The sequence below is a fragment of the Aythya ferina genome (genome assembly GCF_964211825.1).
Source record: "Aythya ferina genome assembly, chromosome: W".
NCBI classification, from domain to species: Eukaryota; Metazoa; Chordata; class Aves; order Anseriformes; family Anatidae; genus Aythya; species Aythya ferina.
This window is the reverse complement of record NC_140313.1, coordinates 2,183,069-2,199,192: the sequence shown is the minus strand read 5'-3', so window position 1 is coordinate 2,199,192 and position 16,124 is coordinate 2,183,069. Positions and strand designations below refer to the sequence as shown.

Below are 16,124 nucleotides of genomic sequence, written 5' to 3'. Positions count from 1 at the left end.
ATATGAAAATGTGTGCTAACATTCAACTATCCTTTAAAAGACTACAATTACATTCAACATACTAATAAAAGTTTTATATTTTATATGTTAAACTACTCCATTGCATGAAATTGATAAAAGATCTCCATTTGCCCCAGCGTGAGGAGCCACATTTCAAGGTGCTCTATTTTGTTTCTAGTATGCATGGCGAGTTCCAGAAAATTTTGGCACCTAAAAATTTTTTACCAGAAAAATTTCTTTAGGCTTTTCCTGCTCGTAGAGATTTCATAACAGTGCCAACCCATAAACCACAGGGCGTTCGGTCTCTGGGAGCACGATTAGGGAAGACTGAGATCGACCTGCAGCTATGTTGGTATTCAAGATTGGTCTATGCCCATGTTTGAGAAAGGGAAATTATGATTTAAAATATGCTGTAACTCATTCTGCACAAGACTAACCTGGGCATTAGAAGAGTCACCATCCCTGGAGGTCTTTTAAAGACGTTTAGATGTAGAGCTTAGGGGATATGGTTTAGTGTTAGGTCAGAAGTTGGACTCGATGATCTTGAGGTCTCTTCCAACCTAGAAATTCTGTGATTAAAAGGCTGGCTCGAGCTGCAGCATTAAACTACTGTGGAGTAGTTCAATTTGAATATTTTTAGATATTATTTGTGACAGCCTTTCTGTTATCCCAACCCAAAATCACAACCTGATGCTGTCGCCAAGCTGCTGGGTACGTCTGCTCGCTGCCCCCAGCCAGCTGTCAGGGTGAATTAGGAGAGCGGATCTGGTGACGGAGCCCTAGAGTAGGCAAAAAGAGACATGCATACGCTCTGTCTACATCTTCTAAAACCACCTGAAACAGTTTTAGTTTAAGCGGGGCTCTTCCACAAGTTATCACACGCGAGCAGTGTGTTTTAGTAACCTTGCAGCAAGGCCCCAGCAGTTAAATCATGAGGATAAAGATCAGGACAGTGGCATTTCATTCTGAGCTGTCACGTCAACTCATTGTATAATCGTAGTCAAGCTGCAAGCCTGTTATTTCCTCTATTTCCCCTATCTGTAAAAATGAGAATTTTCTACTTAATAAGGGCATTTTTACCTCTATCTGCCCTTGGCCTGAATATATTCTCTTTGCTCTTGGTTAGGGCACTGGACAATATCCATTAATCAGCTCAAACCCAGCCAGCCCAGCAAGGTGCTGGATCTGGATTTGATCTGGATTTTCCTTCCAGTCACTTGCAAACCCTCCTAAAACCTCCCACAATTCGATTTCTGCTTCAGTTTGAAGGAAAGGAAAATCTCCACTCCAGGTCACGATCTGGTTTTCTTCCTAAAAAAACAAAACCACCGACTTCCCACTGATAGAGGGTGCGTGTCAATGGAGATTTTAACCTAACTTCCACCAAAACGGGCAGCCCCTTCCCTTCCTCTTGGGCATTTCTTCCCACTTTATGTTCCCTTAATAGGGCAGGGGGAAAAGAAAACAACAACAACTAACCAACCAACCCAAAAACAGACTTAAATCAGCACCAAGTTGCATAAAGATGCCTCAGAAGAAGGCTTCAGAAGGAATTATGGCTAGCACCAAGCAGGCAGCGCTCGAAATTGTCACTTCTACAGGCATTACCTCTTTTCAAGTCCTGCCTCCCAAGGAGGAGGAAGTGACAACGAAAATGTCAGTGCTGCACAGCGAAAGAATTACCTTTGTACATAAGGTGCAGGAATTACAAGAGTTGCAGGTTGCCATCTTCAGTACTTGCCTCATGCTTCTTTCAAGCCCTGTGCCAAGCCACCGTGCAAATTTCCTTTAAAATTAATGAACTGCAGAGCTGTAAATACGTGCCAAAGCAAAGTTTTACACGGGTCATACGTATGCTTTATGGATTGACTACTGCAATTTGCAATTATGCTGGCTCTTTAAGGTGCTGAAACGACCTAAAATAGCCATGCATGCCCTGAGTTTTAGGGAGTGATGTGGAGGGACAGGACAGAGGTGTTAAAACAAAAAAAACAGAGGAAAAAAGATGCTGTTAAAAAAGACAGGAAGAGAAACTCCAGCGCTGATTGAGAACACGTTATTTTCCAATACACAAACTGCAAAAGCACACGAGATTTTTTTTTTTCTTCTTCTTCTTCCAGTGAAAATACGACGGAGCCAAATGGCAAGAGAGAAACGTTTTCTATTTAGCAAGAAGAAAAATCCACCGGTAGGTACAAATGGTGTGACAAAGCATGAACCTAACTCGATAAACTCCATGGGACTGTGTTTAAACACATTTTAGACCGATCTAGAAATCACTAATTAGATTTTAATCCTCTACGTATTGCTCAAAATAAGTTTTTACCTAAATTCTCCCTTCTGAGGGGGTCTTGCAAGTAGACAAGAGTGCAGAAATGGGAAGAGAAAAAAGCAGAAGAGACACGAGGCTTACAGCCTACCACTAATATTGCTCGCTGTACTTATTTAGCAAACTTACCCGGTCCCAGAAGTGCCCACGTTAAACATAATGTATTTTCAATTCACGAAATAGCATTAGCATAAATGGCAAAGGCACGCAGGCCAGCCGAGCGCACTAATTTCCCCCGCCTTTGTTCGTTTAAGAATGCTGCAATTAAATCACTCAGTTGCACCAAGTGCTGTCACCAGGCCTTCTCTTTTGTGACTGCTACAGAAGCTGGAAGTTGTTTGTTTGGGCAACGGGACAGCTTTGGCAAAGCTTCAGTGGGTGAGAGCTCCAGATAGCGGAAGAAAAAGCTCAAAAAGACCAAAATCCAGAGTTGATTCGTGAAGGTTTTTGACCAACGCAAGGGTTGTAACAGCAACAAGCGGTGTCAGAAGTCAGTGCAAGTTACAAGTTTACAGAAAAATTAAGAAGAATGTTGGGTAATTATAGGAACGTGGCTAACAGGCACATTTTCCATCCGTGCTAAGACTATTTCAGGACAACTGACAGGACAAAAATGTAAAATGCTGTGCTTTCAGCTGCATAAACGCTTTTCATCACAAGCAGTTCTCTGATGGAGGTTACGTGTCATTAACCTTTCTCTGCGACAAAGGTTATGTTTAAGGCTTTTGGCAAATACCACTCAACCACGAAAGCATTATTCGGATTAACTGAAATACCAGGCCTGCCCCTAGAAGTTGCAGTGTGATGTTAAGACTTTGTTTTGGGAGCAGATACTCCGGGTGCTGTTTGGGAGAGACCTTACGAGACTGATGCTTTTTTGCCCGAAGATGTCAATGGAAGAAGGCTTGGCCTCCACTCCCTTCCCGGTCGCAGCAAAATAATTTGAACAAGAGTCATCTTGACAGCTTTCTGATGAGATCAATCCGATTCCTTCTATCAGACTACTCAGTAAAGGAACGACTTTGGGATGAGTTCGTGGACGAGTACCTTGAGAAGCTCTGAAGTCAGCCACACGCATGTTCGGATGAAATTCAACCTCTCCATGCCTTGGCTCTGCGTGTTGTGAAATGGAAAAGCAGTCTTCAATTCAGCAGGATCGGGAGTGGTTTTGCTTCCATCCCATTGCCAGAAGAATATCCTGGCCCAACAAGCTTATACGATCAATTACTATTCTATTTTCCAGCCATGTTTTTATAGCATTTATGCTTTAACATTTTTAAAATTCTAAAAGTTTCCTTTATAGGTGATTTGTCATGCATGTCATCATACCTGCTTGATCTTGCACTACAGAAATCCAACAGAGTTCCAAAAATTTTGCTTTGAAAATGGAATTACGTTCACCAGTGACTACAGAAACAGTTTTTCAGACTATCATTTAAGCATCTAAATAGCAAGAAGTTTTCTAAAGGTACTTCAAGTAGCCTTAAAGGAGGCTGTAGCGAGGTGGGGGTGGGTTTTATTTATTTATTTAAGAAGTGCTCTACCTGCTACACTACGAAAAATGAAACATCTCTATTTCTTCCAACGCTAAAAATTATAAAACGTGATAAAGATCCATCCCCCTCATATTTAATTTCCTCCCTGCAAGCACTCAGCACCTTCGCCAAAGCTCAGGGGTTGAAAAGTTGAGGGACTGACCTCACAAGGTTTCCACTGAAGCTACTGGGATGCTGCAGGAGCAATTCTCTGTGGGTAACCACAGCCCAGATCAACACCAGAACCAATTTTGAAGCCGTAAATACGTGCCCTTTGCCAAGCAGAGCGCTAGGAAGGGTTATGTGTGACACATCCTAGAATTTGCCATTGTCATCTAGGATTAAAGACAATCTTGAGGGTATGTTCTCTTTAGGGTAAGAACTGTGTAGCTTCTATGCTTACCCGTTTATATGCTTATACCCGTTTATATTCATGGCAAAAATAAATGGATTTAACTCAAACCGACTTAACTGCAGCATAAAACCATCTCACTCACTGGATTAACTAATTCATGTGGTTTTCTTTGAGCTAAGACCACTACGAAAGTAAGAATTCCCTGCTCATTCATTCTGGGATTCTGTGTCTGTATAATTATCAGTTACAGATCCTTATAATACTGAAAAAAACACTCCAAAATATTCAGAGAAGCGGCAAGAAATTGAGTCTTAACAATTATTAGGAATTATTCCAGGGCTATGCTCATTCTCAAATTTTTCATTTAGACAAAAAACCTTGTCCTTTTCCTGACCACAACCCTCTTATGAAATCTGGTTTCTAAATTTATTACCTCCACGATTCAGGAGAGTGACAGGGTCTCAACTCTGTCATTATTAATATCCGCAACAGGAAGACGAGGTTTGGATCTCCGCCAAGTAAAAAAAAAAATAAAAATAAAAATTAATCTGTCCTTTGAATTGCAGCAGTCCTACAGTAACAGGCGATTCTAAACCTCACAAAAACCTTCCAAAATGAGTAAGGAAAGATCACAGAACGGCAATGATTGGCACAAAGGAAGGAAAACGATCCAGGGGCTTATCTAGAAAGGTCAAACATGAAAACGTTTACCTGAAACGCTGCACAATAACATGCAAGAACTTGTTGGCCCAACTCGCTCTGCATTTTGCGTGCTCAAGCCTCTAATGCTACTCCAGCAAGGAGAGCTTGTTTACCAGTAACAACTTCAATATTAACTTCATCACGTTTGTATCAGCGACGTTTTTACATCCACAACAGCAATTCAGAGCTGATAAGTGGAATTTCATTTCAAGGTCTCCACGCTGTTCCCAGTAAAATCAATCAGAGAACGGTTTGGGTTGGAAGGGACCTTAAAGACCATCCCCTTCCAACTCCCCTGATGCGGGCAGATGTGGATCAACACATTTCTTGTTTTAAAACAAAATAAAGCTACACAGGTGGGTGAAGATGGCTTCTCTGTCTGTACCCCTACAGCTGCAACCTGCTGCACACCAAAGGAGCCGGTCACTTCTGGCTAAGCCACGTCCCCAACCTGTGACACTTACGGCCGTCGCAGGCACTTATCAGCCAGACATCGACCAACACAGGTTGGCAGCACACAGCTCTGGACTTGGAGCAAGTTCTAAATCCATATAAAAAAAAAATCAAGTTATTGAGAAGTAAAACTTCACACTTTCCTACACGGATAATAATTGAATTTCCACGTCGTGCAGAAGTTTATGTTTCAATAATGGAAATCCATTCTTTTCATCATACTCCTAGGTGCCACATTCTTTTCTTCTTAAAAGTATTTTTCTTTCCCCAAAGTGAGTCACTCTGGAAAACGCCACTCGCTTGAAAGAGAACGAATTGACAAACCCAACTGTCATGAAAAATAATGTTCCCTGCTATATACTACGACTACCACATACCAAGAGCTTAAAAGTTCAATCAGAAAAGAGAAGTTCCAAATCTATTCAACAACAGCAGTTGCTGGCTTCAGGGGAAGGAAATAAACATTTAAACCTGCAACTGTTCAAATAGTTTCTTCTAATACGCTGCTGAGCATATGATCTGTTTGGCTTTGCTCTAATTTGGCTGGGAAGGCTTTCACAGAACGAGGGAAAATGTTTTTGATGGCTTGTTCAAAAGGAAAAATAGCCATTTATCAGGTTATGTAAAAATCTTATACTTGTGTTGGAAACTACAGTTTGGCAGAACACATTTAATTACCACGGGCCCTTCTAGAACATGAAGTAAAAAATAACTACCTTATAATCGTATTAAGGGTTTGTCTTGGTGGGTTCGAGACAAAGATTTTAGTGAAAGGTCTCATTAAATCTTAGATCATTCTTTACACAACTCAGCTCCTCCACGGGCCTACGCAAACAAGGAGGTACAGCTCTAATCTGGAGAAAGAAAAGAAAGATGGGAAGATTTCCAAGCTTTTTATGCTCAAAAGGTAAAGGAGAACACTTTCCCTTCACCGTTGGAAGCGTTCATTAGAAACGACAGCTATTGAAATGAAGTCTTGCAGGAAATCAACCCCCTAAAGCAGAAACAAACACTTCAAGCCCACGTATGCGACGCTGTGAATATGCGCTCTTAAATACATACCCCGCAAGACGCCAGAGAAATCACACTGTGAGCTCCATCCAGGTTGATGAAATTCCAGAATCCCTGACCTAGGAAGAAACGGGGCGTCCCTGGAGAGTGGATGAGAAGTTTGGTAGATAGGGAGTGGAGAACTATGGTCCCTCATGGGCAGCAGCTCCCCCCCCCAGACCCCAGAAGTGTTGTAGGAGAAGTCTACGCACCAGCCAGAAGGCAAAGCAGCTCCCTTGCTATGATTTATGGGAACAAGCTGGTGGCTGGACGCTCCGATCCCAAAAAGGCGTTGCAGCCACTTGGCAGGAGAACGAAGAGAAACCATTTCAACACATAATTTTATAACAAATGCAGCTTCTGATGAAATTAATCCACTCGGGGACCCGCAAACCAAATCTGGACACGGGTCAATAAAAAATAAATAAATCATTTGTTGTACTTCTTCAGCGTTCCTCACCCTGACCTGAAGTTTCTCCTGTCCACTCACTTTACAACCCCTCCAAAGGGCCTGCCAATAATTGGCTACCGAGTATAAAATCATGAGAAGTATAAATTCAGAAATAGTGGGCTATTGGAAGCCCCCGAGCCAGCAAACTTGACATTTGATTCCCAGATTTTAGCACAGTCAACCCACTTTATCAACTGCAGGATGCTCAAAACTGAAGCAGAAATGATGGTGTTAATCGTGTTAAAACATTTTCAGGTTTACTGCTAAGACATGTTTTAGAGGAGAACCATACCCTCGGTGACACTGGTTCAAAAGTGAAGAGGTCAAAACAGCTCCCTCGCCATCCCCGAGTTGAAACGCAGAGGATTTCAGGAAAGATCAAGCTTGTCAGCGTAACAGTGTTTTTCTTTTCGAAAAACAAAAATTTTAGGTGACGTTTTGTAATGATTAATTCTGCAGTTCTCAGTTTCAATTTCTGTAATTCCCTTAGAGCTAGAAAAAGTTTGCAAAGCCTCAATTTTTTGTCAGCAATATAAAATTCTTTCACACTTGCCCTAATGTTTGCAAGATATCTGTGGTTTTTTTTTTTTCCTTTAACAAGCAATTTCTGCTAAAAAAAATAAAAATATTTTTTTTGAGCCAATAGGGGACTCGGGTTTTAATTTCTTTATTTGTTTATTAGTGCTGGGCTTAAAAAAAAAAAGCAACTTCTCTTTTATAATGGGTTATTTGAAGCTGTTCAAGGTTTTGGCATATCAGAATAAATGTCAGGCAGATAAATCACCAACACACCTCGTGAAACTCGCTGCAGAACTCGCAGTAAACAAGCTGGGACATCTGGTTGCAATTATGATCCGTATTACCACAGAAATCAGAAGCTCCAGAAACGAACCACAACCTCGTTATGCTACGTACTGTACATGCTGAAGGATGGTCCCTCTCCTCAACAGCTTACAACCTACGTGTAGGATGAGACAAAAGGGATTCACGGCGAGAAAAAGAGGGATTCACAAGAGGAAAGAGGCAGCACCACGGGCAGTGCCCTCGGCACACCACAAAACAGCATCAGGTAGGTATCACAGAGGATATCGAGAGGACTTAAAGAATAAAAACAGAAGCTTTGAGGATGTTTAGCTACAAAATATGGTCCCCAGCAGCGTCTCCCTGAGAGGAAATGAAGGAAAACCCATCCTACCGTTTGCTCCCTGCAGGAGTGGAACTGGGCTCACTGGAGTCAGTGGAAGATTTCCGTGAACAACCAGGCCTTCTTCCTTAAAAGAAACGCTTTGCTATCGTTGCCATCAACGTTTACAGAAAGAGTTTGTGTGTGGGGGGTCTCATAGCAAAGTCTGTGCCACCTGCCCAGCTGTTTCTAACTAGTGGTTGACTACCAAAAACACGTTGGTGAGGTTTACAAGGCAGAGCAACAACTTCATAAGTAATTATATTACGATTCTGCTGGTTGCAGATCCTCGTGATTGAAAGCCCCAAATGTTTGCTGGACCTGGGGCCTGGTCACGCTACCAGAAGTGCTACTGCTGTGTAACTGTCGTATACTCACATCATTCCAAACCACAAAGATAAACTAAAAAGAAACAAAAACACACCAAAGGAACTACACGAGAGCCTGACAGTGAAGAAATCCCTGCAGAAGAAATCTCAGAACAGATTTATGCCTGAGGCAATGTTTTTCTGTGCTACTACGATTAACACAGAAGATGAATTTTATCTGAAAAGTTTGACCTTCGTTCAGATCTCCTCACCTGGTCCCCACAGCACAGATAATGGTCAGGATGAAGCTGCCCTAAAATCCGGCTTCCTGGGCAGCTCTTGCAGACTGAACCTCCCCCAGCTACACGACTATTAACCCCCAACTTCTTCATTTCAAAGAACACACACTTGAGATGCAGGCAGATGTTCTGCTGCAGTTCAGACACATCTTCACAGAAACTAAAAGAAATCTGAAGATTAGGACCCCATCTAAATGTTCACGTACTGGCTGAATCAAAAAGCCATGATTGCAGTGACAAGAGGATGCTGCTGGTATGGACTGTAAGCAAGAAGGAAGATTAACAGGAGTGGGACAGAAGTCTTAGATCCACATTTTCATTGACATTAAACACTAGATGGGAACAAGCAGTTTTCTTATAAAGATAACCATGCAAGTGCTCCTGTTAATGAGAACACCAGCAGAAAAAGAAGAAACCTTGGTACCCATCACAGTTAAAATTATCTGAACACACACTAAGTAACTCCTAAGTACTTCAAGATGCATTAAGGTGGGGTTATCTTTTTAACAGCAAAACGTAAACTGGATCAACTATTCCAAATGAAACCATTTACATTTTTTTTTTTTTTTATAATCTTCCTGTCATAGACTACTAGGATTCAAAACACAGTTGACTCAATGCCAAAGATGCTGCTTGAAAAACGTCCTTTATGAGGTTAGAAAATTAAAATATCATCCCCCCCTCACTCCAAACCTGCAGCTGTGTATTGGACGATGGCATAATTGGCAACACAATTCTCATCAAGGTGCTTTATCTACAAGGCAGAGAAAGGAACTTGCAGCACACAGGCAACTCGCATGCAGTCAAACGAAGGAGAAGAAATCGGTGTGAGGATGTTGGCTGTGTGGTTTCAGGGTTAAGGAGGTTCACGAGAGGAAAAGAAACAGGCTGCAAAGGATGAGAAGCAGGACAAGGTTAACTGTGGGAAAGGGTAAACTGCTGCTCGTGTTGTGTGTAGTTATCGCTCCTGCAGGATCACGAGGAAGGAAAGGAAGGAGTGGGGCTTGAAATACAGCGCTTATAAAAGCCTGCAGACGTACTGCTGCTGTGCAAGAGGCTACAAAATATGCACAAAAAAAATACAAAATAAGGTAGGTAACTGTGGCATCAAGTTATATAATTCCAAATTAACACGTACAATGATTATCTTAGGCCTCAAAATTTCGTATGAAAAGTAAAGGTTGTAAAAACCAGGCTCCTGCCTCTTTTCATCCTAAATGAATGATGGATTATTTCATTAGACTTACTTTACGAATTATGTAGTATTTAAAAGACATAAAAGTTTTCAATTCTTTCCTTCTTTCAGTACATATCCTGTAAAATCATAAAAGCTTACAGAACTATACAAAAATAAAACGATACAGAAATCACTTCTGGAAGTTTTTCCACATCTGCTCAAATCTCACTTTTTTTTTTTTTTTTTAATAACAACCAATTTGTGTTGCTGTTTTCAAAATCTCTATTACACGTGTACCTGAAGCTTTAAGAAAGATGACAAAGGGCTTAATTCCAATAACATAAAAATATGGATAAAAATAAATATGGACATTAAAATAAACATGGATCAATATAAAAATAAATATGGATAAAAATATGCCATTTACTCTACCCATCTTAGTGTCTTTAAGTTTCATCTACAGTCCAGCGTTTTATGCAGGCGAAGAATATTAATTAACCATGTGTGCACAAACAGAAGGACTACTCCAATTTTCCAACAGGAGATGGCATTTATTTTTTCCCCTTTCCTGGATGGTTTATTAGAGAGCTCTTTACAAAAGCCCTTTTACCTAAAGCTTCATATGAAGATACTTAATTCACCAGGAGAAACGATGGCACTTCAACTACTCACGAAAGAAGCAACAAAAATAAGTGTGGGAGTGCGCCAAGGGAGCTGTTAAGAGAACGGTTCAAGAAGGAGCAAAGGGGGGTGGAAACGTAGGAAGAGACAAGAACATACGTAGGCAGAAACCTTGAGGATTTGCATTAAGAAATGCAAAGTCGATGGGAAAGAAGTAAAAAGTCATCTGGGGATATGTTACCAGACGAGCTGTGAGGGAAGGGAAGGCGGTGACAGTTGGGATGGACTTCACAGGTTAAGCGAGTGAAGAGGGGAAAAAAGCTCTTTGTACTAAGGCAGAAATATACTCAGGCATGACTACACGACTAGAAGCAAGATGAATGAAAACATGTGGTGCAGGTAGCAACGAAATCCGCCGTGAAAACCACTCTACAGTCACAAGCTGAAGCACAAACCGCAGAACGAAATCTGCTTTGGAAAACATTTTGAAAGCAATTTTCTCCAGCAACTGACAAGAAGGAAAAGCAAGTACCTGCTGGGACTTCCAAAAGGAAAAAAAAACACGTTGTAAGGAACAATTTAATTGCTTTCTCTTCTCTGTCTAAATAAACAGCAACCCAAACAACTGTTTTCTGACACATTTCCCTTCTGGGCATAACCCAAACACTGCAGTGGTCTGCCCCAAGCATATAAACCAGAAGCCAGAAAGAAGATGAGTGCGTTCCTGCGAATGCACCGGGCTCCACGTAACCTCACCTTACACAGAAGCAGGAATGTTTCGGATACACGGCACTACATCACAGAGGCATGCTCTTTTACTGCCTCCAGGAGGAGATCCACACGCACTGTCACAGCCTGCAGAAGTATTTTTTGGCAGGCCACCCGCGGCACGAAGTTTAATATTCCCTAGGGATGCTTCCAGCGGCTGGATTTCACACAAGATCCAAATAAATAGGATATGTTATAACAACAACTGACTTGCAAAGTATTACTTAGATTTATCAAATCAAGGAACGTGGTAGATACTATTACTGTTCGTAAGATATTGTATTTAGTTTTTATTATAAATAAAATAGTTTAGGGAGGATTTTTACATGCGATACCCAGCTAAAAAACCACGCATCTGGCATGGGGAAGAGAGCAAGCACCAATCAAAAGGCAGTACATAGTGTAAAAAATATTGAAACCCGTTTTCTTAACGATATGTCATGAAGTCTTTTGTATTCTTCAGACAGAAGATCTGAAGAATTCAGATCTCAGAGAGATCTGTAACCAACAGACCAACCACAGGTCACAAACTATTCACAACATCCAGGAAAAACATTAGTCAACCTACCAGGAAAGGCGTACACCATAATATGTTACAGAAATTGATCTCTAGGCTACTCTCTTTTACCACAGAAGCCTTGAGTTTGGAAGGAGCCTCTTCAGCCCATCTAGTCCAAATTTCCTCCTCAAGAGCAGGAAATTTCCACCTAAGAGCAGGATGCTGTATCCATACAGTAACAGCAAAGAATAACATATGCACGTTCTCTGAAAGTGCGTATAGCTCTTGAACAACAGAGCCTTTAAGGAATATTTATTCCAACGTTTTAAATTGAAAAGTGCTTTGTCAAATGGGCCACTGCTTCCTAAGATCTGCCAAATGGTTTAGAGAAGCTAAAAGACTCACTTGCCACCCCGGATGCGATTCCGTACAGCAGTCCTCCTCCGTCTGGTTGCTGCTGAAAGACGTGGGTCCCCGGAGGAGGGCTTCTTTCTTGTCTAATGAAATTGTAGAGCAGAGTTTTCACGAGCCTGCTGGTATACGGGAGACTGCAAGGAAAAAGAACAGGCAGCTCAGGTCGACTCGCAAGTTGCGAAATTTGGCTCGGCTACGCGCTTTTGTTCACTGGAAGGAGGATGTGCTTCGACCTCGACTCTTTTTAAAAGTCCCAGTGATTATTTGAGGAATAAGAGACGCTCATCATCTCACCTGGGAGTCAAGTCTAATCAACTACACCATGAAAAGCTGGCAAGGTGCATAGCGGTCTTGGGTTTCGACCCAAACCCACCGAGGTTTTGACCATGCACTGACTTCAGCAGGATGCTGTAGGAGCACCTTCAGGAGCACGGTTGCAGAAATATTTTGTCTTTAACACTACTTTTAAGTCAATTTGTGGAACTATTCTATTCTTCTACCCCCAAGACGACTGTAAAAACATCAATGCAAGGGAAAAAAAACACTATATTCATTTAGTTTTCCTTCCATGCTTTGGTTTTATAGGATAGGTAACAACAGAATTCCTGCACCCCCCCAATATGTGGCTTTGTGTGGCTGGGGTGAATTCGCAAGGATGAACGAAACGCAGAACCTCATCCCAGTGATTCTGAAAAAGGAACAGGAAATTGGTTGGATATAAGTAAGTTTTCAGTATTTAAAAAAAATATTCCTGAAGAAACACACAGTTGGCTCCTATTCCCATTTAATTGGGAGGTGAACAGAGCAGGGCTGTGTTATGATGATCTTCAACTCTCCTCACCCCATAGCCTTTGAGCTCTTCGCATTGCCCTAGATCCTCAGCACCTACACTTACCATGTGCCTCCAGAGGCCAAACAACAGCAACACTTCCTAAAAATCTGTCTGCGTTTAAAGGTGCTCATTTGATTTTAAGGTAAAAGAGGACAAATGGTAGCCTGACCAAAATGGATAAAGATCACCACGATGAAGTGTTTAAACAAGACCTACTCGCCAGAACAAGTGATATTACTCACTTTGTAGCTTAAAACTCAACTTTGCATGTTATTTGCCAGCTTCCAAGAAGCTATTTCTCTGTATCACATGAAGGATCATTAGGTTCAGGTTCTCTAGACCAGAATATTCCAGGAAAAGGCCTGCAGCTGACCCAAAAACCATCCTGATAAGTAAAAAACCGTTTAAACCGTTTAAATGAAATCCCTCTCAAAAAAAAAAAAAAAAAAAAGATGGCTTCCAAAACACTTTTCCTGAAGTCAGAGCTGTAAGATTTAAACCCCAGGCCTTCCAAAAAAGCCTTTACAGATGGTTTTGTGTTCTGTCTTTTTCTGAGGAGAACAAATTACTATCAAAATATATTCCACTGTCTTTTGTTTTCAAGTCCAAACAGCCTAAACAAGCCATCAGAAGCTTTTTTTTTCCCCTGCTATTTGGTCCAGAAGCACACAGAACACGACGTACCATCGACCATGCATCAGGTATTTGTGGATGAGACTTTCTCGCAGAATTTCCTTGTGAAACAACTGGCAGGAGAGGAAGACGACGAGCGTTGTGACAGCTTCCAAGGAAATGCTGTAGGTAATATCTCTGCGGGAAAAAGGGAAAAATTTGGAAAGATTAATCTGCAGGCTTTGTTTACTGACTGAGTTACAAGAACACTTAATGGCTTCACTGGAGGTTGTGCATTTGACAGCAAGCCTCAACTGGGAACAGCTAACCAACAAATTAAACTCACCAGGAAAAAGCCACATCACTTCACACAGATAATGCATTATTTTTTATTGCTGCAAGCATTTTTTTTTTTTTTTGATATGCCAGAAAACAACATGAAAACATCACAGCGTTGCCCAGAACAGTCCACCTGCGATTTTCGGAGTACACTTCACGCTAAAAATACTAAATAGATCTCAAAAATACGTCCTTTGTCCTGTTAAAATTGTCATTGTAAGTCTGGGAAATGGCCAGCTAGCCAAACACCATCCCACCTGCCTGGAAGAACGGATCCCTAAGAAAGGGATGTAACACACAAATGCAGTGCACTTAACAGTTTTTAACAGTTAAAAACCACGTGTAAACAACACTAATTACTCCTTCAAATAACGACAGCTTAAAAACAACAGTGAAGTAAGTTAGCAGAAAGGAGTGGCTGACACAGAAGTCTTCACTCATCTCAGGATTAGAATTGGAGTGGTCTTGATCAAAACAATTCATTAAATGAAATCAGTTCTGTTTTTAGCACTTTCAGGTACTTTAATATTGTACAAATGTGAATATTACACTGTAACTAACACGCGTTACTGTAAAACACAAGGACGAGCCGCTTCATACGTACATCGTGGTGTGAAAATAGCTTAAAATAAACTCTTCTGGAGAAGCTCTAGGTCAGAGTTTGAGGAAAGTGACTGTTAGTTATTTGTTCAACGGCAAGAGCAAATGGGAAGCACGATTTCCTGGACTGCAGTCCAACGCGAGCCGCACTGCTTGCGATATAAAAATGTTTTGGAAAGTGAAGGTTACACAAACTCACTGCTCCTATTTTTTCTGGTGTGCTTTGAGTCTCTGAATCCCTAACATTTCACATCAGGAAGCGACTTACTGCTTAAATGACACTCTTCCTTCAAATCCTGAGGTACGTTTTAATGAGGTTTTGTGAGGTACCTGACTTTTTGCCCACTACGGAGGAAGTCGGCCAGGGGAAATGCTGGTAATTACATCGGGCCAGGGGTTACGCTGTGATCTGGTTCCACTGCACGTTCGTCTGCGCCAGGAGCAAGACCGAGCTAGGAACGGTTCCCAGTCCCTCACCCAAGCTGTGATGCTTTGGGCTCAGCTACCCACGCCTGTCCCAGGCAAAGCAGGGAAGAGCTACTGATTATCACAACGTCAGCCCCCAGGAAAACAACACTTCCTAAATTTGCTCCTATCAAAAGAAACCCAAAAACTTGGGAGAAACATTTGTTAGGTACACAAAATGCCAGAAACTTATTCCCGAGGCTGAGAAAATACTAGGATGTCTTCAAAGCTGAGTTCAGCATGACTTGATGAATGAAAAGGCTGAGTGGGTGACATGCTGCAACATCCAAAATACCTGGGTCACTTTTTGTTGGGAGGAAACAAATTTTACAGAGGCTACATCATGCTGGCTCTCGGTTCCAGGTGTTTCTTTGCTTATTTTCTGACAAATCACACAATTGAAGTGTGAATTTGAAGAGATATCACAAAATTCTTCATTTCTTTAAGCTGAATCATATAAAAATAAACAACTTACCGTATTGTATTGTGTTTTTATTATTTTTTTTAATAATCTGCTTTCAACAACCTTATAACTGAATGAAAACAGTTAATAAGTTCAGATAACTCAAGTTCCTTATTTTCTTTCTATTCAAACCCCAATTAAGGGGCATTGAACGGGGGATTTTCACTCAAACTGGAGTCCCAGTATCTGTGGTGACCCCCTAAGCTACAGACACCCTTAACTTAGCAGCACAAGGATAAAGCTTCAGAGCAAAACATTCTCCACCAGGGTTAAATGCACAGTTTTCTGAACTCCAAACACCTCAAAAGGGTCACAAGAACTACCAGGAACCTCTTTTAACCTCAAAGGAAACGCTGTTTATTTATATTGAGAGACTATAGAATGGGGGAGCGTTGATTTTTTTTTTTATTCAAAACTATCACTCTCCTAATGGACTTCCTCTTCAAGTTGCCTGCTTGCAGATAAGGAGGAAACTAGAAATGATGAACTCACGTCTCAATCGCACGTAGGAATCATTTATCTGTTTCAGAAAACCAGAAGAACTGCATGACGTTCAGAGTTTCGATGGAGTTTCAACGATTCACTAAATCAAATGACAAAAACTCGAAGAAGTCAGCACCCACACGCCAGGCTATCCAGCTGCATATCGTTCCCTCAAAAGGTTTTGTC

The 16,124-nt window shown here is 41.3% G+C and overlaps 1 protein-coding gene across 25 annotated transcripts in view; it reads right to left on the bottom strand.

Annotated features, from left to right (window-relative positions):
• Window positions 1-16,124, bottom strand: part of LOC311426293 (dymeclin-like) — a 93,735-nt gene that overhangs the window by 55,847 nt on the left and 21,764 nt on the right. For all 25 annotated transcript variants that reach the window (XM_084502619.1, XM_084502622.1, XM_084502620.1 and 22 more), the window contains 2 exons: window positions 13,661-13,786; window positions 12,136-12,278 (listed from right to left, as the gene is read on the bottom strand). In XM_084502619.1, coding sequence (XP_084358745.1) covers window positions 12,136-12,278; window positions 13,661-13,786 — 269 coding nt within the window. The remainder of the gene's footprint in view (window positions 1-12,135; window positions 12,279-13,660; window positions 13,787-16,124) is intronic.